Raw genomic sequence first — 26,774 nt, 5'->3', positions numbered from 1 at the left:
AGCAAATAGTTGAGTAGAGTAAAACAGACTATAGTGGTTGATGGATCAGGTAAAAGGTCAACCACTCAACTACAAACGAAGAACCTCCAGCTAGAAAGCGTTGATAGAGGTACCAACACAACTTGTTACTATAAAACACACTATTTTGTATCCACTCCACAATTAAAAGCCGCTGGAGTGGGTGTAGCCTGAGAAGTCATGCGGAGCGCCCACACTAGAGCGAGTGATAAAACCCAGCTGCACGGATAAAAAGTAAAACTGAGTCAGTTATAGAGCCATTGTCACCTAGAATTAAAGGATGTGCAGCTGGTAAATTCAAGGACTGCCGCAAGGGGGGCTAAAAGGGGGCAGTTCATCAGAAGATGGACCATTATCAGCCCTACATCACAGCGACACTTGGGCGAGGTCTCACGACGAAGGAGGTAGCTGTGGGTCAACCGCGTGTGTCCAATTAGGAGACGGCAGAGAACAACTGAGTCCCTACGCGTGCCCTCCAAGATGAGTTCCATACGGCCGTGGACGACTTGACCATGCGGAGCTTATTTGGCGTATTCAAGCAGACCATTCAGAGCTCCAGACATCGCGGACCCTGCGATGTAGGGCTGACCGGAGGTCTCGTTCCACGAGGACGCCAGAAGTAACACCGTTGTGCCTCTCCTAAACACTGGGAGAATGGGACCTCTCCCCCATGTCGCGCCACAAACGCCGATGATTGTCATGCGGGGTAATACAGAACCGCAATCCATCGCTAAACACAATGCGACGCCATTCATCTACAGTCCACGTTTCTCAGTCACGCCATCATTCAACGCAGTCGTTTGTGTTGTGTTGACGGCAGCTTTCACAAGGGTCGTTAATTCCCTATTCCAGCTGCTCCTACTCTCGCACAAAATGGTGTGGGTTGACACACAATGTTGCAGGGAGTCATTAATTGTTCTTGGATGGCCGACGCAAATGTTACTATGTGCCTAGTACACAATACGCCGATCATATCTTGTGGTGTTCATACGCGGTCGACTTGAACCTTGACGAGGTGGTGGTGTCGCCTATGTTCCCAGAAAAACATCAGACCTCTGTCACATCCGAATGCCCGATTAGTCTATATATTGCACGGATCTTCCAGCCGGCGAAATAGTGACCCCACAATGAGATCCCTTCCAAACTTTGCAGGTGCTGCGGCATCTCCGTGTTGTTCACACCGACCACTGAACATCTGACGCTCTTCACACACCCTACCAGGACTGCTAACAATACTAGACATCAAAAATACTGACGCACTCTGGTGGCGGTTCTTTCTGTCACAGTCAATTGCAACTCTGATCTTTTAAGGACCCGTCGATGACTAACATATATGGAGTTACATTGACATCCGACCATGTCTTTCGGGTCCTTCGCTGTTTCCTGTCAGCCAGTTTATTACCGAAGGAGCCAGCTTGAGCTTCTGTTTAAAAATATTCCGATGTTGAAATTATTAAATCACTAACTAGGTGAGCTATGCTTGTTACAATATATCTGCTTAGTGCACATCTTTTATCTACTTTCTGCTCTTTTTCCGCGCACGATGATAAGACTGGTTGTCTTCGTTTACAGCTAAGTCATTCTGAGGTAAGCATCTATATGCCGCAAGTGAAGGACGAACTGTGGTCGGTGAAGCAGATTATCCAACCAAGGCGTACTTCACATGGGTCACTCCGGTGGGACGAAGTAACCCTGACCCGTCAGACTCAGGACACTGTCCCGAGACGCATGGTTTCGACCTCCAGCGAGAGGTTGACAGAGTACGAATCAATGTCGTATTTTAAGTGGGTGTATTTTACACTGCAATGAGAGGGCAGAACCAAATGTGCGCATTATTTTACGTAACGGCAAGATGGGCGTGCCAAAGCTCAAAATTGTGTGTTAATTCTTGCCAGAGCTTTCACGCGGCTAGTTTTAGTGCAGTGCAGAGCGGCTGGCACACCCTCTCGGGCGATCAGGCGGGTCACCGCAACTGAACTAGCATTTTGTTTCAACTGAATTCCTCACTTATTACAGATTTTACACGATACTAAATGTGTGATTTTAGTATGTGGAAGTTTTATCATTCTACCTTCTGTAATACTAATTTTATTTTATTTGGATCCGAACAATATGTTAAAATTAAAAAATCTACCTCCAGGTTTTCTGAGCATATCAGCAACTAAACTAACGTGGAACTTACTTAACAGTAGGGTAGAAGGCTCCAAATTTTTGGATGTACTTATTGATGAGAACTTTAACTGGTAGATGTTTTTCAAACAAGTTCAGCTACTTTTCCTCTTCATATAACAGCTAATCTTGGAAACAAACGTATCAACCTCTCGACATATTTTGCATATTTCCTCTGAGTAATATCTTGCTGAATAATTTGATGGAGTAACTGAGCACTTACAAATGAAGTATTGATTACACAAAAATGCGAGGGAAGAATAATATGTGGTGTTCACCCATGGAAGACATGTCGGTACCTTTTCAAGAAACAGAGTGTCAACAGCGCCACATAACACGTGTTCGCTTAATAAATCCATCACAATTTGAGAGCAGTGACGTCCATACCTACAAAACCAAAGGGGAAAATTAACCTTTATTACCCATTGTTAAGCTACCACCAGCTTAGAAAGGAGTTGAATATGCAACAACAAAAAATTGTGATCATGTGCTAAATAACAAAATGTCCGACACGTCGCGAAGCAAGTTTTAAATCCGATTAAAATCATTTCTCCTTCACAACTATTCCTATTCAATGATGAACTTGTTTAAAAACTGGTAGCCGAGAAGTAAATAAACTGTAGTTGCATGACTAAAAATAACAAGTTCATAAATGTTAACACCCATCATATATGCATTCGCTGTTAACTTGCATGATCCACATTATTTCGATGAAAGATTCATTCGAATTATTTATGGAATTTGTAACTAACATTCTATCTCTACGCTGGCAACCAAGCTCTATATATATTAGGGCGCCAAGTAAAGCAACGAGAAGTGAATGGAAAGCAGGAAGGCCGTACGACGAACTCTCCGGTGTAACCTCGCCCGGTACAATCTCAACTGAGCTGTGCGGACAGGTGACGTCAGTGGAAGCGCGCCGTTGAATGACTGCAGCCCAGGGCACAATGCGGGCTAGCAGCTGTACCCCACCCTTCACCGCTGTCCCTTTGTCGCCCACACTTCACCCCAGCTCGCTGATAACCGCTACCGCTCCGCCAGTTGCCGGCGTGTACTCTGTATACCTTTGGGCCACGTCGAAACGAACAACGCGCGGGCGCAGCCTATATCCAACGTCACGATCAGTTTAGAAGTTTCGCAGTTCGGAAGTACTGATTTGTTCAGTAACCGTTTAATACAATGTCTATTCTCAACATTTATTTACACGGAAACAACCAGATTCGGAACAGCAACGCGATATAATACAAGGTTTCACCTAGACACTGCTATTTTTCCATATAGTCACCACCACTCGTTATTCACCTTTGCCGACAAAGAACCACGGCTGCATGCAACGCTCGTAAAAAGCTGACCCAATGCTACCCAGTCTTAAAGCTTTGACGACAACGTACAAGGCTGGAAAATACTGGCCACGTTGTCCATCTTTCATAGGCCCAAGGTATCACGACTGTACAGTGAGTATGGTAGCACAGTTCAACCAAATTTGGAATTGTGGCCCACAGTCGCAAAACTGTTGTGGGGCCTAGCGTTACAGGGCTGACCCTGGAAATTCGGCATCTCAGCCCTATCACTGTCGTTTGGTAGTGTTGTGAATATTCAGTTGCTTTAGCCTCAAAGACACGCAAAAGCAGCACACCTTGCCTTACTTATAAACATCACTGCCTGCAGATGGTTGTGTTCTGAACTTTTATGTTGGAGAATTTGCATGTCAGCAGTCCATGGACACTCTTTGATGCTGGGTCGCTGTGGTGACACCACGTCTCCTCGACGACGATTGCGTTCAGAAAACTGTCACATTCCGTCTCATATTCGTCTAGCAGGTCCTGACAAATTATATTCGACGGATTTTTTGATCTCGTGTAAGCATCCGCGCGACCCATATCGCGCAAACTTTGTGATAAAAGAGGTTGCATAACATCTTGTCGATAGCATCACAGCAGACATTCAGCTGGGCACACAATTCCTTGGTCGTAACCCGCCAGTTTTCACATATTACTTGACCTGGACGGACTTCATTACGAAGGATGGCAGCTGAGCAGAGTGGACAGTTGCCTCGCTTTCCTGTGTGTATCCTTCCCACCAACACTGGAACTCAATACCACATTATTGACGCCGCCGGTACTGACCATTAACCATTAGTAAGCGACGACAGATCACAACTGACGCAATTTGTTCAGCGGTGACAGCTTCGATGACTCATTTCCGTTTTCTAAAAACCTCGATGTATGACGCCATGTTTGTACGTCCCCCTTCCACTATCATAAATAAAATTATGTCTGAGCACAACGAAATAACAGGTCATTCGCGGGAGATTCGAAAATTAGTACCGCACGAACATAATCCGATTAGGACACAAAGTTAAAAAAAAAGAAAAAAAAAGAAAACCACAGGAGTAGCTAGTTTCGGAATGACCCTCGTAAATATGAAACGTATTCGTAAGTAAGGTAATACTCAAGAGTTTGCAACTCAGAACAAAGATACACAAATGGAGCGCCATCTGTCGTAAACAAAGCTACACAAGTCACTGGTTGGATTGCCTGTGAAGAAACAATGGATACGCAAAATCGTCGCGACCACCAATTGCATACTGCATGCTTCAATTCGATTTATACGTGGAAAAAGTCATACAGCTGCTCAAATTCTTCGGAAGTTCGGCCCAAAGTAATGAATGAAGGAATGGTTAGACAACCGCATTGTGACTTTAAAAACAGTCGTATGAATGTGCATGTGCAGTGGCTGGCATCGTATCCACACCGATGAAATTGTGCAACAAGTACACCAAACACTGCGTTCTGCTAACCAATAATTTGCGATCTACTCGTAAATTTCTTCGTGTTGGAGTTGAGACGTGCCATCCAAAATCGGTGGCGCGAAAAACTGTCGACCGGTATGTCCACAACCCGTGTCCACATAACTGCCCATATCACAAATGATATTCAACACTTCCGTAGGCGGTTTTAGACCATCCTCCCTGCGCCTATTACTTCTTGTTGCACCTGAAACAATGGCTTGATGACCGACGGTTTTAAGTCACTGGAACAACCGATTACTCCGACATGTACCAACACTTGGTGCACAGACGCGTACTGCGGTGATTGCCACATGTGTAGTTCTTGTATACCCGTCACTGTGGTGTCAGTTTGGAACGATCATCTCAATCTTCGAGAGCCAGATAGAAAGTAAAGAACATTTTCATGTACACGCTGCTTCGTAGTGGTCATTAATATGCTGTTCCATAACGTGAAGACGATAGCCTACGTAGTCTCGTATTTACCGTTACTTGTAAAAATGATGCCTGCGATGTATACAGTCCTCGAAACGCGAGTGGTGACAGCATTCGAAAAAGTACAAGAATGAAAGGAGTTCCATTATAGAGGAAGCACAAGTTGGGGGTGGGGGAAAGAAACCTGTTAAAGGAAGTGTCAACATTTACCGTAAGCAAATTTTGGAAACCAAGAAAAGTACACTCCTGGAAATGGAAAAAAGAACACATTGACACCGGTGTGTCAGACCCACCATACTTGCTCCGGACACTGCGAGAGGGCTGTACAAGCAATGATCACACGCACGGCACAGCGGACACACCAGGAACCGCGGTGTTGGCCGTCGAATTGCGCTAGCTGCGCAGCATTTGTGCACCGCCGCCGTCAGTGTCAGCCAGTTTGCCGTGGCATACGGAGCTCCATCGCAGTCTTCAACACTGGTAGCATGCCGCGACAGCGTGGACGTGAACCGTATGTGCAGTTGACGGACTTTGAGCGAGGGCGTATAGTGGGCATGCGGGAGGCCGGGTGGACGTACCGCCGAATTGCTCAACACGTGGTCGGCGGAAAGTGCACGTGCCCGTCGACCTGGGACCAGACCGCAGCGACGCACGGATGCACGCCAAGACCGTAGGATCCTACGCAGCGCCGTAGAGGACCGCACCGCCACTTCCCAGCAAATTACGGACACTGTTGCTCCCGGGGTATCGGCAAGGGACCATTCGCAACCGTCTCCATGAAGCTGGGCTACGGTCCCGCACACCGTTAGGCCGTCTTCCGCTCACGCCCCAACATCGTGCAGCCCGCCTCCAGTAGTGCCGCGACAGGCGTGAATGGAGGGACGAATGGAGACGTGTCGTCTTCAGCGATGAGAGTCGCTTCTGCCTTGGTGCTAATGATGGTCGTATGCGTGTTTGGCGCCGTGCAGGTGAGCGCCACAATCAGGACTGCATACGACCGAGGCACACAGGGCCAACACCCGGCATCATCATGGTGTGGGGAGCGATCTCCTACACTGGCCGTACACCTCTGCTGATCGTCGAGGAGACACTGAATAGTGCACGGTACATCCAAACCGTCATCGAACCCATCGTTCTACCATTCCTAGACCGGCAAGGGAACTTGCTGTTCCAACAGGACAATGAACGTCCGCATGTATCCCGTGCCACCCAACGTGCTCTAGAAGGTGTACGTCAACTACCCTGACTAGCAAGATCTCCGGATCTGTCCCCCATTGAGCATGTTTGGGACTGGATGAAGCGTCGTCTCACGCGGTCTGCACGTCCAGCACGAACGCTGGTCCAACTGAGGCGCCAGGTGGAAATGGTATGGCAAGCCGTTCCACAGGACTACATCCAGCATCTCTACGATCGTCTCCGTGGGAGAATAGCAGCCTGCATTGCTGCGAAAGGTGGATATACACTGCACTAGTGCCGACATTGTGCATGCTCTGTTGCCTGTGTCTATGTGCCTGTGGTTCTGTCAGTGTGATCATGTGATGTATCGGACCCCAGGAATGTGTCAATAAAGTTTCCCCTTCCTGGGACAATGAATTCACGGTGTTCTTATTTCAATTTCCAGGAGTGTATAAATCTCAATGGCCGGACGAGTATTTGAACTACAGTCCTCTCGATAACGAATCGAGTCATCTAGCTCGGGTCAACTAAACAAAAACACAGCATCATCAGGCATGCTAAGTGCAAGAACGCATGCAGATGGTACGCATCTGGTGCGATAACTGGTCATTTTCCGTAATACAAACGAATACATAAGCAGGCGGAAACGCAGTCTTGGCTTTACACTTTAATGAGTCAGTTGAATCAGGTATGCATTACTTACTACAGTTAACCGTTTGGAGCGATTTAACAGTAATAGAAAAAAGATCTTAAGTTTAATTCATTCACGGAACAGATCGCCGCCTCAACAGTGACGCTTACAGAGTTGTGCCTACGAAATATGAGAAAATCAACTATAACCTGCGTGATTCGTAACTGGTCGGTGTTGTCGGCGCGAAGAGTGTGGCAGAAATTCCCAATCATTACGGCTTACATTAAGCCCAGCAGACAGACTTTCTTCCTGCACGCCATTCAGGAGTTGCGAGAATGAAGGAAATAAAGAAAGGAGCGCAAAATGATACAGCAACTGCCTCATTTCCCTACTCACCTAATCCAACCACATGCAACCACCGTACTATGGCTTGCTGTGAAAACGTTTAAATTTAGAAAATGGTACAACCTCACATTCATCACACTTTTGTAGTGTATCACGTCACTATTCCGAGTTAATTATTGGGAATGGCCAAACTGATACCATTGGCAATGACAAGTTCAGAAGACGTTCCTTTAGTATGAAACACCGCAAGAAATGATAGCCCTATCATTATACAGAACCACCGCACGTGACAAATATACCAGTGCCGGTAAGTGTACATTATTGTTTATGAAACTGTGATAGAACGTCTGAATTGACACAAAATTTGTGCACACTGGGTGCGAAGAATTCGAACAGATCAGTATAAAAATAGTACCCCCAATGCTCTTCTTACTACATTAACAATATAACGGCAAAAAATGCGAGATGAAAAATGTATTCTGGAGTGGTCTTGCTGAATCACTAAGCGAACGTATGATACAAAGGTAAGACAATATAAGAGTCAAGGCAGATCTGTATGTAAGCATGGTATGTTCTAATAATACCACACTGTTTGGGCGAAACTTGCATTGCTTTCCCCACAGACGTGTTCCCCCTCGAGGAAGCGTGAGCTGTCTGTCTCACAGACGTTGATATCGTTGAACTGTTCTTCAAATGAGGCATAGACAATATCTTTGACCAAATGTCAGTGTAGAGTGTGGAAGGTGCACACCCATCTCTGTCCAAATAATTCCATCTCCAAAGTCATAATAACGTCTCTAAAGATGAATACACGCAGGTCACAAGTCTCCAGCATAACCTGGCTACATTTCGACGGTGGTATCAGTTGGCCAACATGAATGACCACGGCAACATTTCTGCGAACATGCATGCCTTCCAACTTACCTCAAGGCTGAAACACACATGCCACACAGCCAGCATGAATAAGAAACGTACTAGAATTTAATTCGTTTGCCTTGTTAGCAACGACAAGTGAGAGTCTCAAAGAGAACTTAAGTTCCAGTTTATTTGGCTACAAATCGCTTCGAGACCACTACAATGGCTGGGGGCTATATTAGACGCCGCCGTGCACAGCTCCAAAGACGTTGGCAAACTGCCAGTGACAATGACCTTTCCACTTTAACACTTAACAGGAGCTGCATTGCTTAAGTTACTACTCTTCGAAAAAGGTGACAGTTTCGGTAGGGTCAAACCGATATTGATCATCTTTAGCTACAAAATCCCATGACGCCCTCGTCTAGTTTTGCTCCCTTAGTAATTACCTGGATGCGAGTGGGATATTAAGCCGTCAGGAACGATCCAGAATTAAACATACGTTTAACCCTTGAGGCGTGCCAGGGTAACACTGTAGCCTCTTCACTGCTGTGCAGAAGGCGAGGGATGTGGTTCGGAAGCCTTTCAGATACACAGCTTCTTTCGGGGTCGTGAGGATTAGTAACAGGGAGGCACAAGTATTTCCAGTCATTCACAACAGCGTCATCAGTAACCAGTGGCCAGTGACAGAAGAGACAGCGTGGAATACAACGTCAAATTTTACAAGGCCAGAGAAATAACATGTCGCCTAGTTGCAACCAGCGCTGCTTGTTGCGAGTCGCAGCTCAGACGCTTCGCGTGCTGCACAATTTGCTCGCCTCAGCAACGTTCCACGACTGACGTCGCCGCTACTTTCTGCAGAGCGTGCCGGCGAAGTGAGCTACAAGCGCACGAGTACAGCTCATGAATAATGAGGGAATGCGGCTATGGTTTCTCACGACATCGGTGACGACTACTGGCGAATGATCATCTCTCCAACAACATAGATTTTCTCAACAAATTTCGCTGTGCAGTTGGGAAGTCTCTTCTGGACTGTTTGTGTGGAGTTTAGCCTTAAACATAAATGAAACGTTGACACTTCGGACAAGATGAGAACAGAAGCTTTGGTGTTACAGAAGAACGCTGCAGATGGGCAAATCGGATAATTGAAGTGGAGCTACAGAGTCGAACTCACTCGGAATTTTCTGCAGTGAGTCTTACTATAGTAGGGCGCCGAAGTCAGCATGGTTTTTTTTTTCAGCATCTCTTCTCACCTATGCAACAGAGCAAAGAAATCAGTAACGTAGCACGGACATCTAATTTGCCCTATAAGGAAGTAGTATGCATATTGCGATAAACTCTACGGGTTGATTCGCGTCAATGCGCGCACATACGTCTCGCCGAACAATTTAGCATTCCCTCCATCATTATCGCCTATGCTGATTAATAAGTCCCATTGATACAAAGACGTTTTCTGTCATCTAACGACGTGTAACAGTGGTTAACACACAACGTCCACACCTGTATTTGCAATACGCAAGCCATCGTACATTGCGTGGCGTATGGTGTGCAGTGCAGTAGAAGTATTTCCCGTTCGTAGGAGATTGAGGCGGGAGACAATTTTTTGTTGCATCCCTGAAAAAGCACGAGCTTGTCTGATTTTTAAAGTAGTCCTAGTTACGTGAGATGAAATGTTGGGCAAGTAATGCGTTAGCTGATTTGTACTGGAACGCAATCTTGGGGGGGGGGGGGGGGGGGGCAATCGACAGTAAGATTCTTCCCTCAGCGCAAAGCCTTTCTTGTATCGTTTCCCATTGGATATTTTATTCTATGGCTCCCTCGCGCTGTTAAGCACATCCGTCACAACCCACAGCACTTACTTGAATTTTCTGAACCTACTAAGTTTTCCGAAGTCGCTTCTAGTCCACGCGGACGACCTTTATTGAAGCTAGCGAGGTTTTTTGTGAGTGACCATTGTGGAAGAATTACTTTTCATTGGAATACTCCCAATAAATTTCAGTTTGGTATCAGTCTTTCCCTCGGCACGATATATGTCCTCTTACTATCTTGAATCACTCTTCATACTATCAGATGGTTCACGGTTACGACCGACGATACATATAACATAATCGTCTAATTATGCCCATTAGATTACACTGATTTATGCTGAAAATCAGACCTTTACTGGCATATCACCATGTGAGAGTTTCCCAGCTCTCTAACGAATTTAGAGTCACATCAACGTTCTTGGGGGCGATGAACGGGACTGTTTCTTAAAAAGCATCCTGATCTATATCTTCTCTCATCCTCCCAAAACTTTCGATCAATCCTTTTTTATTTTTATTCCTTTGTTACAAGATGTTAGTTGGTTTTTCGTAAAACTGTAGTGAACTTATCGTCACAGTAACAACTGAGGTACAACTGATTTTCAAGATACGAAGACTACCACAGAGAGAAATCGTCAGCAACATAAAATGATTTACAGTGGAACAGCAGCTATTTTTTATATTCGCCAAGACGTCTAACCCGTGCACGTTAGGTCTTTAAAAAAGTGGGCCGCGAACCTTTCTGTACTGAAACGTGCAGTCTTGCCAGAAAACGGCCGACTAGTCAACTGAGTGGCCAGCAAAGCTACGGATATCTATAAAAGAACACTCCTTTTACACACGGATCAATAGAGCCGGGCGAGAAGAGATTTAAGGGGGAGCCGGAGAGGACCGACCTGCGCTTTACGCAAACCGATGGCCCTAGTTTACTGCCGGCTGTCTTTACTGCGCGCAGTCCCGAAAGCGGCTGAATCGTGAAGCGTCCGGTATTTGGCAGAGACTGCGCATCCATCCTCACCGCACAGCAGTTCACCTGCACAACAGACCCACAGACAAGTTTCGTAATTTGTCCGCAAAATCTGTCAACGCGAGTTGCTCTTTTTCCAGTTATCAGGGAGCGCTGATACTCGAAGAATAAATTCTCTCTCTCCTAAAACACACACACACACACACACACACACACACACACACACACACACACACACACACTTGGTTCCCGGGTGCACTATGATGGTTGTCAGATGGTAGCTTCTGTGGTCGCGGAGACTTAAGTGTCTGAAAAGGAAGCAGGACATCTGTCTCTCGAATCATTCACGGAAAAAAATTCGAAGTTGATCCATAACGTTCTCGAGCTTTTATGGATGTTATAGAATGTTCTAGACTATTCCAAAAAGTTCTAAAAAAACAATTTGGAAACGGCACATATTGCACTGTTTTGAACTTAACCTATGAGTTGTGCAATGCAGTAAACATAGAGGAACAAAAAAATGGTTCAAATGGCTCTGAGCACTATGGGACTTCTAAGGTCATCAGCCCCCCAGAACTTAGAACTACTTACACCTAACTAACCTAAGTACATCACAAACATTCATGCCCGAGGCAGGATTCGAACCTGCGTCCGTAGCGGTCGCGCGGTTCCAGACTGTAGCGCCTAGAAACGCTCGGCCACTCCGCCCGGCATAGAAGTACGACTAATGGATTAAGTCTGTCACCTTAGAGAGAGAAACTATGTTAAGTGAAGAATGGCTGTGTGAGCCAACAATTGTAGTAACGAAAAATGACGTTGTCCAACAAACGAATCAGTCTATACAGAATATCCCAGGGGAAGAAAAAGTTAACTTCTAAACATCACAGAAGCAGAAATATTAATCGGATAAGTTCCGCGCATTCAACTACTTTACCATTCAGCTTTAAGATGCTCCAATTTCCGGTAAGATTACTATCAATTAAGCAAGTGCAAACATTCCACTATTGCTGAGTGACAACACCAAAGGGGATATCCCGGCCAATAAATGCCATACGATCATTTCATTTTTTAAAAGATATGATTTGTCGGAAGGACAACTTCACGTAGCGTGTTAAACTTACTCGACTTTGCACCCGAAACAAAACACCATACGTAGTTTACAGGAATATACTAGAGATTGGTCGTTCGTGAACGAACGGGTCCAAAGGAACGGTTCTCCAAGATGAATGGAAGGAACGAGGAAAGAATTCTAAGGAATCTCCATTGCCGACTGCTCCTAGTTAGTATAGTATCGAGTTGTTCGTTTCGTTCGCTGCGCACACCCATTCTAAATCTGCTTCAAACCTTTTAGAAATCTTAACTTCTGGTTCTTTTCGTAGTCTATTCACCGTCCACGACCGGCAATTAAGACGTATTTTATAGTTACGTAAATTACATAAGAATTACGTGCTATGTAATACACAAATCTTTTCAGGTAACACAAAGGGCACATCAGCTTACTTCACTACTTCGATAAACAGCTGAAGAAAGGCTACTTCACTATTTCGATAAATAGCAGAAGACATACTTATAGAATGGCAAGTTTTTTTTATTGCATATGCAAAGGAAGTCGGCACGGTACACACGAGTGGACATTTTCCGTCTTTTTTGTTCATTGTTATGGAAGGCAGACAACCGAAAGAAGTCAGCTCTCCATAATCGAGTATCAGCTGACATTGAGTGAGGAGAATACGGTTAAGTTCTACATTATTATTTCAGTGGTACAGTGTGGCGCACGAAAAATCGGCCCCGAGTATTAGACTGCTCACTGTCGCCCCACCAATCGGCATCTATTGTTTCGAAGTTGTTTGAGTTAACTTATTTGTTATTTCTTTACTGCCTAATTAGTACATGTTTATCTATTCTGCTCGTAGCGGTCAACAAATCGTGCGTAATTGGCGAGCAGTCTGTACTCGGGGCCGCTTTCTCGTGCGCTACCTTATATTATTTCACTGCGATCAGCCACATAACGCGACAGTTGACTAAACGGGAGGTTTTGCTGAATCACGAAAATTACACGTGTGTGAGAATTCTGTAATGATTAAAGTTCTCTACTCCAGAGGTGAGGCAAATTCTCCTCTTGGCACCTTCCATCTTCAGTCACCTATTCTACTAATTTTCAATTTTTCATAAGAACCATATTCCATGCACATGTGAACGGTGAACGAATAAAAATGATCGGTTACCAAAAAAAAGAGTGATCACCTGTGAACTAGTTCCCAAGGATGAACGAGTCTGCCCATCTCTAGAATACACTTTAAACACGCCAGACGCTATGATTAACTGCATTTTTTTTTTCAATTCAAAAATAAAGAAAAATGGAATAAAGACGGTCCTTTTCAGCTAGAGGCACCGTCTCAATCACTATGAGGCTCTTCGCTGATAATGTTGAATACAGTAAAGTCAGAACATTACAAAATTGCTGGGAAGTACAGGAAGGCATGCAGAATATCTACGCTTGGTGCAAGGCCCTTAACATAAATTCAACATATTGTGCATAAATACGCGGCAAGAGCAGCTATCTTACTGGTACACCATAGCCGAACTGAAGAAAGCAGACGCATCCATTAAATATCTGAGTTTGCACACAGAGTGGAACGATCACACAAAACAAATCATAGCATAGCACAGGCTTATGCCAGACACATTTATTGGAAGAATCCTTAGATGGCGTAGCCCACCCACGAAGCTTATTGGGTTACATAATCTTCGTTAGCCGGAGACCTTAATATTGCTCATCAGTTTGGGACCCTTACCACATAACACTGACAAACGAAATACGAAAGATTCAAAGAGAAGCGCGTTACCATGGAGATGTTTATTTAATCCCAGTGGCTGACGTGTGAAGAGACCGGTGTTGTGCATCACTGTGTGTTTACTGTTAAATTTCCTAGAAGAATCAAATAATAAACGGTTTCCTCCTCCATACAGCGGTGGACAAACATATGAAAACACTAAAAACGCAACACACTATCGTGCCTAATACGGTGAAGGAAAACCGTTGGCATTCAAAACAGCTTCCAGTCGTCTCGGGATCGGTAAAGATAAGTCCCGTGTGATTTTCATATACCATTATTCCTGCAAAATCGTGGCTACTTCAGGTGAGGATCTTGGAGGTGGATAGCGATCTCACACCCCTCTCTCCAAAGCTGACCACAAATGCTCACAACAGGGGACATGACTTTTTGGAATACAGAATCGACATGGGGAAAGAATAATGTACCATGCGATGGATCTGACCAGACAAAACTGTCACATAATGCTCGGCAGTAATGCGAGTATTATGCACTTCAGAGTAACCATGGGATGCAATGCCACGACATGGCTGCCCAAATAATCACCGAACCTCCGCCAAATTTTACTTTTGGGACGTAAACACGGTCGGAAGTTGAAACAGTGTGAAACAAGACTCATTAACCATTGACATTCTTCCATTGCTCCATATACCAGGTTTTATGGATTCGGTACCACTTTTGCTGTTGCCGGAATTAGCGTCAATTATGAGTTTTTGGAATTCCAGCTCGCCCTGAATTCTAACCTTATGGGGCTCTCTTCGTGTTTTGGTGCTGACAAGATTCGCGAGTGCAATATTTTGTTCTGCAGTGACTTTTGCAACTGACGTCCTCATTTTTCGTCAGAACCCTCTTCAATGAGCGTCCGTCACGAACACTCAACACGCGCACTTTAGTCCGTTTTGCGACTTAACGGATGATGATTTTCTACTTTCCTTGTATGCGGTACAAATCCTTGATACGGTGACACCAGAAACAACAAACACTTCGGCTAGCTTCGTTACGGAAGCACCCATCATACGAGCAGCACCAATACGCCCCACGTTCAAAGTCACTTATCTTCGATATTATGCACTCAACTATGCATAAACTACTGACCTCGACTGACACTTTCAGCATATTGAGGGCATTGCGCAGGTGCTGTTCATCGCCAAATAGCACAGCCACCTGCAGGCTTGGCTTGCATCTGGACTTATGTTGAAGCATATATTTCTAGCGGTGTTCTGTCATTTTTGTCCAATCCCAGCATATCTCACGAAAGGGGCTTCAAGGCAAAGATTAGACACATACAGCCCACATGGAAGGTAACGAGCACCGTTCTTCCCATGCACAATCCGAGACGAAGTGGAAGAACGGGGGTGGCAGTGGTACTCTCAGTACACTCCGCTACACACCGTGTAGTGGCTTGAGGAGAATAGACATAGATGAAGGGTGTATAGTTGCGAACCTCCACCCTCTCAAATACGGCATCCAGTTTTTTAGTGTATGCCCTGTGCAACACAAAGCGGAAGAAGATTGAAAGGGAGAGGGGGAGGGAATCACCAGCTGCACGACAATAACAACATGTATGTTTCGACTTAATATCCACCAGGTATTTGAAGAGGCGTTGGGACAACTTTAACAAAAAAGTTATTTTACCCGTAGTTATAATTTAACAAGCTTGCCGATTATTGGAATGACATCCGTGACAAATATTCCCGTTTACACAGTCAACGGCGGATTTCCCAGCGGCTGAAAACCGTCTAACCTGCTTAGGTTCCACATCTGCAAAACACTCATTGAATTTTCATTCATACATTTTCCAACATGCGACTGATGCTTTGTCCGGCAGGTCCGTAACACGTCGCAAGGAAATTATCTTTTGGTTTCCTATCCTTTATACAAAACATTTTCGCAATCTATACACCCGGCTGCCGCTATTTCTTGTATACACAGAGTTACACACTAGCGAAGTTGGAAGCTTATCTTTCTTAACAAAACAGAATTAATCTTCTCATATGGCTTCTGATAACTGTCGAAAGCAGATTTCCCATACTCTTCCATCCCCACCAACATCTTTCCACTACAGTAGCACTGTCTCACGTTGCACTCGTCACAAATCAAAACGGACCAAAAGACCGACAACAAGAACTCTTACTGCACCTTTCGCTAGCAACGCTCTACCACCTGAGCGGATCGACACACTTCAAGCCACCGTAACACTCCGTCGTCCATGACGCGTCCTCACGGGTAAAGGCCTAGACATCCCCAGACCGGCAAACGATTGTCAGTGGTTATGGCTCAAATGGCTCTGAGCACTATGGGACTTAACAGCTATGGTCATCAGTCCCCTAGAACTTAGAACTACTTAAACCTAACTAACCTAAGGACATCACTTAACACCCAGTCATCACGAGGCAGAGAAAATCCCTGACCCCACCGGGAATCGAACCCGGGAACCCGGGCGCGGGAAGCGAGAACGCTACCGCATTCAGTGGTTAAAAAAAGCGTTTCAAAACCTAATTTTAGATGCACCAGGTTTGCTTAAAGGAAGGTTACTTCATATAAAGAATAAGTTGCCATTTAAATACTCGTCCTATCGAGTCTAATACGGCATTCTCAGCAACAGCATGAATAGAAAATATACATCGTCCGAAGAACAGTTGCGTGATTTGTCCCAGTTTCGTTTATGCCGTGCGAGCGAGATTCGTCGACTCCTCTGCTGTCTGCTGTCTCCAGTGGTAGACGTTACACGAAAGACGTCAAAGGCTTACTCTACTCAGAGAACGTTACGTTCCAACACAGGTCTCGTATGATTACGTTAACTGTTAAAAAAATTGAGGATTTTAGTGCCATAATATTCATACGCAGTGAACGAAGTACTTGCACACTCCTTTCCTGACTCTCCTGCTTCGAGAGTAATTTGAGAAAAAAAGCTGACATGACGACGTACCAGACGTGAATAGAATACGATGAGATACGGTTGAACGTTCAGTTTAGGGTAAGCCCAGAAGATAATCAGACTCGCCCCGCTGTAACAGCAGCTCATGGTCAGAAATGCACAAACACATTCTGGACTTATTGCGATAGTTTTAACACAACTGTTCGCGTTTGCAGTAGTGGGCGTCTAATTAGCGGCTACGAGGTAAATACAGTATGTCCAACTTGAAAAATCTGTAACTGTACTCCGCAAGCAACACTGTGGTGTGGGGCGGAGGACGTCGGATGAATGATTGTCGGTAAACCTCAAGATTAGCACGAATTTCTCGAATTTTCTCGTTGTATTCCGCGACACACACGTTGGAGGAAATACACACGTTGCCCGACTCTTCCAGAAACGTGTTTTCTCGCAGTTTTTGTAGCGCCTGCCAGTGGAGTTTACTGCGCAACTCCGTAACACATTCCAGCTGACTAAACGATCCGTGACGGAATTAATGCGCTATACAGGACTATCTTTGGAAGCCCTTTAAAGAATGTTCTCCAAATGTGAGGAGCAGATGTTCCTGCAGCCACAAAGATTGAGGTTTTTTAGCGCCATAATACTCATACGCAGTGAATGAAGTACCTGCACACTCCTTTCCTGACTCTCTTGCTTCGAGAGTTATTTAAGAAAAAAATTCAAAATTGTGGTGGGGAATAGAGACCTACAACTTAAAAGAACAATAGCCACCGAAAATATGTCTCACAAAAGTGCAAACTAGCTGTTCTCAGAGGTATACATTGTCAAATTTATGTGGAATAGTCTTCAAGATATATCTGCTGCATGAGAGCTAATTTTGCATGACCACATCCAATGTCATACTATCAGTATCTAGGTAATTGTCATGGAGGAAATTGTTACACATATTTTTCATATTCTATGGTGTAATCGCTTTATACTTGAACATGTTTTCCATATTTCATGCCACTAACACACAGCTACAGCCACTGCAATTTCTACGAATAGTAAAAGCCGAAGCCTGGGCAGACATAACTGACCCTGTGATCACTACATCCCCCGAACCAAAAATTCTGAGTGCATCTCACAAAGAAGTACTTACTGGAAGTCAACGAAGATGCTTCACAATATAATGGAAAAGGAATTTATAATTGCCACACATTTATATTCTGTGTTGCTGGCAGGAGAAAGCCAGTGATTAGTCCAAAATACACTTCTGACAAAAGTAGTAAAGCATGAACTGGCTAGACGAATAGGGCAATATCCAGATTTGTGGGTCAGTCTGATGTGATAGTGCCCCAATGTTCAACTGCCTGGGAATGTGAGAGCAGGCATAATTATCATCAAAGTTCTGATCAACCACATCTAACCATTACAGAAGATTGCCATACTGCGCTCCAAGCACATTGTAACCTCTTCACATCTGCACCTTCCATCTGAGAACATTTTGTGTAGAGGACTAGCAGCACTGGACTACCAAAATATAGTCCCGTGCATAGGGTACCATTAACATCGCTACACGAATAGCTGCACTGCTGATGAAAGGCATCACATTGTATTCCATGATGAATCGCGGTTTTGCACTAGCAGAAATGACCACAATTGGCAAGTATGATGGCGGCTTGGGGAGACGTCCCATTCTTATTCCTCAACAGTTTTGGAGAGAGAAAGGTGTTACTACTGGTATCATAGTGTGGGGAACCATCAGGTATGACTTCAGGTCACATCGGCTTGTGACTGAAATCTGACAGCACAATAGTACATCATGGAAGTCCTACAGCCTCTGTACCTCTTTTGCGATGGTATATCTCTCTCTCTCTCTCTCTCACACACACACACACACACACACACACACACACACACACACACACACACACACACACACTTATCACTGCTGCAACTTTGTGGGTTATGTTTTTCTGCTTTCCCTGTATGTGGTATAAATCTTTGTTAAGGTGCCTCTTGAATACTAAATACTTTGGTTAAATGGTTATGGAAGCACCCATGATTCGAGCACCAACAATTGGTCTACATTTGAATTCACTTAGCTCGGATGTAATGCACTCACAACGACAGACAACAGTGTTGTGAACACGACTGCCACTTGCAGTGTATTGAGAACATTGCACACGTACTGTTCATTGTGAAATGTGACATATAACCCACTGTTTTGGCTGGCATCTACATTTATGTTCAAGTACTAATTTCTTGTAGTGTTTCCGTAATTTTTCCAACCCATGTGCAGTACAGTATGACAAATATGTAACTAAATTTGTTGGCGATCTGGGGTTGATAGTGTGCAACGATGGCTCTAACCCAGCTAGCTACCCAGTTGAACTGAGTGTGGAGGACTGATGGGTATGCCATTCTATGTTGCTTGAACTCTATGTTCGAGTACAACCCCTGTGGCCAGTGAGTGGTAACATGCCAGTATATCAGCAATCCATGGTGAAATGTTTTCAATAGGTCTCTACAGAAAGTGCTGGCCAGGACAACATTCTAACAGCCTCTGTATCACAGCATGTCAAGCCTGCACACGTAACATGTGGTCTTGCATTATCTTGTTAGATGATATTGTTAGAGAGGTATCAAAGACAGGTTACACCCACTGCCATTAAGATGACAAATTTAATGCATTCAGTCTGAATTACTGGTTATATGAACCAGAGTTGATCATGTTGCATACTCCATGGGCACCCATACCATCACACTGTGATGATGATCAATCTCATCTGGCAATGTCTATTCCACTAAGGGCCTCCACAGATGGATACATCCATCATGATGCTGTATGCACAAATGGGCCCTGTTTGAAAAGATGACACGTTGCTGCACTTGGGCTCAGTGTGCTGCTGAATACACCACAGTTGGCCCACCTCTCACTGCTACTACACCACACGAAGTTACAATAATGGCCGTCACACTGAGAGACCACGGCATTCCAAACGTCCTCACACTGTTTATATGGATCCTTGTTTTTCTGTAAACAAGCCCATTTCCTAATTCCAGGCACATGGTGTGGCTGTATGACCCTGCAGAGCCATGTAAACAATATACGTCCTCTTACGCCCTAGCTGTATGGGGTCGTTCAGAACCAGCATGTCACACTCTGTGGATGGCCTCCCTGAACCCAACCATTTCAGATTCGCAAGATAATTGTCAGACCCCAAGAAACACAAGAACAGCAGTATGACAAACTAGTCTCCATAAGCCATAGTTCTGCAGCTCCAAATGTGACAAGTCGGTAGATGTTTCTCCTTCTTACGCAAGCCATAACACCATCTTCTCACAAAAAATTAATATTCGAATGCGAGTTCTACATGAATAATGCACTGTGTTGTGTTTCATACTGCAGAATACAGATGACATTACACCTACCGATTTTGTACGATTGTGCCAAAACACTCTTACTTCGCATACCCAAACAAGTATTTTATTTCTTGCTAATTTGTTGTTTGTTGCAAGCCACCTTCATTATACTGATATTTCAACATCCAGATTGTATTTCAGCTCCAGAAGTTAAGTATCGGCCAGCAATTCTCTTGCAAAATGTTATAGCTTTCTTCTATAAATTTTTCTTCTCACACAATTAATTCACAGTTGGATCTATGTTGCAATGCCACTGTAACTTTCTTTCAGCGAGAGGTAGTAATACAGTGGTACATATATTGTGCGACACTTTCTAATAGTACAGGTGATAGTGGAGGAAAGTACCCATAACAGAAACTACGCACAATATTGTGATCTCAAATAAGTACAATAATTTGAATGTTGAAATCTACATTTGGTACTGACAAAAAGAAAAAAAATCTCCAAGTGAACTAATTCCTATCTACTACTATTTTGCACCTACACTTTATTTGTGCACTTTTTGTCTCCCTCCACTCAGTTCAAAGTTACTTTTAGTTTCTTATCAGTAAAGAAGAAATCTAGCCACACTGCTTCCAGTCCTCTATTACTTCCAGTGTCTTTTCAGAACTTTTCACCACTTAACAAGGTGTTCTTGGTTGATTTCTTGACACTGTCTACATCAACACACACTTGGAAATCAGGTGATTTTTAATACTTCTGGCATTTTTGACTGACTAATTACCACTCTACTAAAAAATTTAGCAATAACTGTTCATATTTAGAATGAATATTAAATTAAGCATGCAACTGAAGAATGAGATATCTGTAACTATGTAACATGTCATCCTCCTGCATATGAGAGTTAACATCTGAATCCATAAAAAGTAAGAAATCAAGCAAAGGGAAAAGCAGTTTTGATGTAAACAAAATCCACGAGAATGACAAAATAGGGGCGAAATTCTCAACTGCAGGAACAAAATGGTACAAAAGATGGACTGCTCAGTAACAACCCATTTAAAGATAATCATATTCATTGTTAGACAGCTTAAAAGATTGGAATCAGGAAACTATTATTAAAAAAATTGTTCTGCTGTGTTGTTTAAAAAACATTGTAATTAAGACTTCCCCTGCACTTAGGATACCCTATATTTACTGGACATTAGGCTGAGCCAAGCTACCCCCACAGGACCCACAATTATAATTTAGAAAAAAGTATGTTTAGCATTTCAAGAAAGATACATGGATCTTAGAAAATTCTCAGTATTTTGTAATATGAAGTAAAAAAGACAGTACACCTACTCTGAAGAAAATGAAAATTCTGTCAATGAGTTTTAGATATGAACATATCTAATAGATGTTTGATATGGCTCACAGGAAAATCAGTATAATAGTCCAATTCCCATTCATCATGATATACCACTCTAATGGATGTTTGTTAAAGGTTCTACGGAATAATTATAGTAACTGATTTTAATTTTTCCCTAAAGTACAAAAAAATACATACAACCTCAGCAAACTAGACATTCAGATTGTCAAGATAGCATAAACAACACACTCAATGCAAAGAGTTAACTAAAAAATGAGAATAGTTCCAAACCTTGAACAGAATAGAAAATATCTGCAGGAAATTTTAACCATTTACACTGCACCAGCCTCAAAAGTATGACTCAACCACAGTAACACACAAGCCATTGTGTGATCCTTCATAATAAAGATTTAACAGTTTGAGTTTATAATACTGGAGGAGTTAAGTAAAATTCTATGAACTAAACAAACATCATAACCAAACCATGACCAACCCTTTGCTGATTAGTAGCCCTAGTTTACAATTTAAAGCAAATAGCATTTTTTTTGTTACAAACTACATCACTGAAAGGGGGAGAATTTGTTTATGGCAATAACTATTCTCCAAGTGAATATAAGATGAAGTTTGTGTCAATATTTACAGGTCCAAACTTTTAGAGACACAAAAATGTTCCCCCATATACATCCATATATGGAGGACATAAGTACCTAATGCCTAGGTTCTAAAATTATGGCAATTTTCTCAACAGTAGTACAATTATCAATGCAAAATCTCTCATAATAGTGAATGTAATAGGCAGGCGAATAAACATAAAACAATGTGGTCATAAATTCCAATAACATGCAATCAAAAACTACGCCTCATTTCAAGACTACTAAATTCATCAAATAAGACACCATCAGGAACCTACATCAATATTTCTGTAATAGCAAAATTTTATATGCGGTAATTTCAGTCTATCATGTTACCAACTAGAAAGTAATGTAAAAGACAACAACAAGTCAGCTCATCCTTTGTGGCTCATTCTTTGTGGCTGTCTTATTGTTTTGCACTGAATTACCTAACTTAACAACACTGCCGCAGCACTGGTATGCTCAAGAAATGTAGCTGTAAACAACTATAATCTGATAAGTCATATGTGTGTAGTGTAGTAGACTGATATGGGTTTCCACAATTTTATGCTAAAATTATAATTACGTACTACTTCTGTGGAGGTAATACTCTAAGACAAAGCTATGAATCTAATATAAAAATGAAATATGTAGGTGTTGCAGTACCAGTAAAATCCACATTAAATGTATTTATTTTTGCTCAGACACAACGTGATCACTAGTCAAGTACCTTCCGCTGTGCTCAGGTCACTTACTGACACGTTCTGAACAACCAACAGATTTTCCTTTTATTGCATTCTTTTACTAGTAGATTTATTCCTTCCTTAAGAAGTATAATTTTGCATTACAGAAACAATAAATAAAGTCCCAACCAAAAAATAAAATTATGAGAAAATAGTTCTGGCGACATTATAGTAGCAATTATAAAGTACAGAATGTCAAATCAAACACCTTTTAGCCATCTACGTTCCAAACTGTCAATTTATTGGGCGACCAGTTTGGTGATACATTACACCAACTTCAGGCCCCATGATGACATGTAAGAAGATTCTGACTTCAGTTTTGGTTGAAATAGGGACCAGCATTCAAAGATTGGTGTCTGTAGATTTCTGCTCAATACAGCAATCACTTCAAACATCATCTGCTGACAGTGAGCAGATGATGTTTGAAGTGGTCATTGTATCAAGCAGGAATCTACAGACATCAGTCTTTGAAGGCTGGCCCCTATTTTGACCGCAACTGACGTCGGAATTTTCTTACACATTGGTCAGGGGCTTCAGGATGGCATAATATATCACCTAAACTGGTAGTCCAGTACAATAATAGTTTGGAAATTACGACAGCAGAAAGGGGTTTGATTTGTCATTCTGTACTGAGTAGCCAAGTCCTGCAAACAGCTCTGAAAAGATGGACATACAGAGGCAATAATAAAGTCTTCAGCCACACAACTATAATGCGAGACTTGTTAAGAAATGGCAGAAAACTGAAATAAAGATTTCTTTTTAAATGACCGAATCCTATTCATTCCAATAAAATGACAACACAAATACAACCAGAAGAAGATGTAGACCACTGGATGCTAGACAAGTAACTAACACACCCTTATTTAACATACTTTTACATGTTGTGCAAGAATAATAATTGAAGTGTAGTTATTGTGAACAGATGTTTAATGGCAGACATTGTTATAAGCCACTGCCAAATCAGAAAACTTGCTCACTTTCTTTTTTCCAACTTAATTAAATGATATTTAGCAAAACCCAGAGCTCTCTTACCAAAGAGGAAACAAAGAAACCTAAACCATGTGGCAGAAATTCTATATATTTAGCAAACATCCTACGATGACCTAGAGCTCTGGATGAATCAGAAAGAAACAATGAAAATCCAAGAGCTTTACCCAACACCAGTCATTCCAATGACCCACTGTTTTATAGGGCCCCCTTCAAATTTTATACTAGTACAATATTTCCCCTGATAAAACAAGGTAAAAACTAAAGCCAATTTATAATGTCTTGTTTGAGAACGAGATCAAAACTTGAAACTCAGGAGTTATTTTTATTTATTTATGAATGTTTACTTTTCTATGAGTTACACAGAGGGAGAAATAGATGGCCAGCATTCTCAGACAATGACTTCTTTTCGAGGAGTTGACAATAATGAGTTCAAAATCTCTTACCTTGCTAAGTGGTATATCTTGTAGGTGTATTGTCCTTTGCTATATTTTCCTCCTAGCAGCGGATGGTCATCAAATGGTTCATTCTTTAGCACCTCAATTCCCTCACCACCACCTGTTTCATTTTTACTTGCCTCTGCTACCGAATATAATTGCGCAACTTGATACTGCAAAAAATTACATAAACAAATAAGACAAAAGGTTACAAACGGGTAATTCACAAAAGAGAGCAGAATGTTTATGTACTTACCTCCTCAACAGTAAGAGGGAGTGTGACACGGCTGCAAAAATAAAACAAGAACGAAATGTCAGTTCGGTCCCAGTTCTATTAAAAAAACAGCACAAGAAAAAGAGTTATTGTCTGACTCAAGCAAAATAAAATTTTCGAATTATTGAACATATCAAAGAGGAACGTCACTGGACATACAGGTCACCTTACAAAACGAAGAATATAAAATGAGTAAATAGTTCGTCGAATCGAATCCACGCAAATCTACAATATACCTTTCTAGTCTAGACGACACTCGCCATTGAAATAACTAAAACTGCTGACGCAAAACATTGCTGTTGAATAGTAATTTCACTTGGTTAACACGTAATACTGAAAGTGAACTCCACAATCTACACTCTCATAGAAACATTGGTCTGCTACTTTGTCAAAGAACTGCAATAAACCGTTCGGTTACTGCACCACATTACGGTAGTAAACGATAAATGTTTGGTCTTTTATTTCAATGAACAAAGAACACTATTCACAAAAGAAATAAACAGCTACACTTTAAATTTTAATGATACTGACATTACTTCTTAACCTATAAATGCCGGGGTATTTACTCTCGCGCAGGAACTATGAACATGATACGAACTTCATGTGGTACAAATACTGTATTTTATACTTTCTTTATAAGGAGACATTTTTGAAAATTATTGCTTCCAGTAACGCCAGATGCAAGTAAGATTCAGCAAGTCTCCCAGAGCGTCTGAGATGTCTGCTTTCTCATGACAGTACATATATTACGTACTATTTGCAATAAGCACTATGTTCATAATACTATATAAAGGATTTACAAACACGCAAAAGTATCAAAATACATAGTTTCTGTTACATAATACTTACTATTCCTTGATCAGCATCTTAAAGTTTCATACACATGGGGTGGACAGGCAGTACTACAACTGACGTAAGAAATGCGTCACTTTCAGCGCCGGAAGTTACGTCTAGGCTGAACGTCGAACAGATGAAAGACGGAACGCGAAACAGAGTGATTCACTTCAATAGCTGTCACTATGAACAATGTTAGTATTTAGAAATTCGTTGTTGAAAGCCTATGTTCTTGAATGATTAAGTTGTTGTTCTGAAAATTATACGGTATAATTATGATGCACTTCACTCACAGCTACACTCGCACTGAGCGCAGGGCTCTCGAGCACAGCGTTTTAAGTGGCGATAAAAAATAAAAGTCGCACCATCATTGCCGTCAAGCGTAAAACAACCAATACCAGCGCCGGAATATGATATTTCGTCAAAGATGGGCGTTCTCCACACTGCTAACCACAAAAACACTGCGTAAGCTGAACGCATCGACACTCTCCACAGGAAAAATTGTCGTAACACACAGCCTTTAAAAGACTCAGCCGAGAAAAATAAAAAGGCAATTCAGAGAGAAAAAACCTCTAAACATTGTGATCCGTTCATATCCACTTACTTAGACGTAAAATTTATAAAAACCACTTAAAGTCCCAAGTTAAAACTTGGCTATACAGTCAGTTTTAAAGATACTTTTAATTCATAAAGATCACCATATATTTCAGGATATTAAAGGTACTTTAAAATGGGGTTGTCACACAAAAGAATAACAACATTTGTTATTTATGTGCCACAGAATTATTCTGGTTTGTGCAAATAATACTAGAATTTACAGCTGTTAATTTAGTGATATTAGTATACAAGCTGTAATTTCCATTTATGAGCATAAAAACATAAATCTGCTACAGTAGTATATAATTTAATATAGAGGTCATCAACAAGATTACAGCAAGAAATTTTCCACTCAACAGCCATTAATAAAATAGCTTTCCTTTTTTTTCTTTTGTCAAAATTCATTTTTATATGTTGTTTTGTGTCTTGATTTATCAATGAATAGTCTGTTCATTTCATTTGGTGATTACTGCAGATGCATCCTCCCATTTGTACATTCACTGTGTTTCTGTAGATCTCTGGGTAAGGAGCAAACTTTAGGGAAGTGGAAAGAGTCAAGATGAACACTAATAAAGTGTTAAAATGCTATATTTTGTGTTTACTTGAACTAGACTTTACATAGTAACTTAACAAGGGAGTTGCTACTTTGAAGAAAGCTTATACTTCGTCATTTATGCTGTATATCATCTATTTATACCTT

At 42.2% G+C, this 26,774-nt stretch overlaps 1 protein-coding gene across 2 annotated transcripts in view; it reads right to left on the bottom strand.

The window, feature by feature from the left end:
- Positions 1-25,992, bottom strand: part of LOC126285423 (phosphatidylinositol transfer protein alpha isoform) — a 188,065-nt gene extending 162,073 nt beyond the window's left edge. The window contains exons 1-3 of one of the 2 annotated variants that reach the window (XM_049984791.1): positions 25,493-25,992; positions 24,626-24,656; positions 24,379-24,542 (exon numbers count right to left, since the gene is read on the bottom strand). In XM_049984791.1, the coding sequence (XP_049840748.1) occupies positions 24,379-24,542; positions 24,626-24,656; positions 25,493-25,509 (212 nt within the window). In that variant the 5' untranslated portion in view covers positions 25,510-25,992. The remainder of the gene's footprint in view (positions 1-24,378; positions 24,543-24,625; positions 24,657-25,492) is intronic. The other variant, XM_049984790.1, reaches the window with a different exon arrangement.
- Positions 25,993-26,774: the final 782 nt, after the last annotated feature.

The sequence above is a fragment of the Schistocerca gregaria genome, chromosome 8 (genome assembly GCF_023897955.1).
Source record: "Schistocerca gregaria isolate iqSchGreg1 chromosome 8, iqSchGreg1.2, whole genome shotgun sequence".
NCBI lineage: Eukaryota > Metazoa > Arthropoda > Insecta > Orthoptera > Acrididae > Schistocerca > Schistocerca gregaria.
This window is presented reverse-complemented; position numbering and strand designations above follow the sequence as displayed.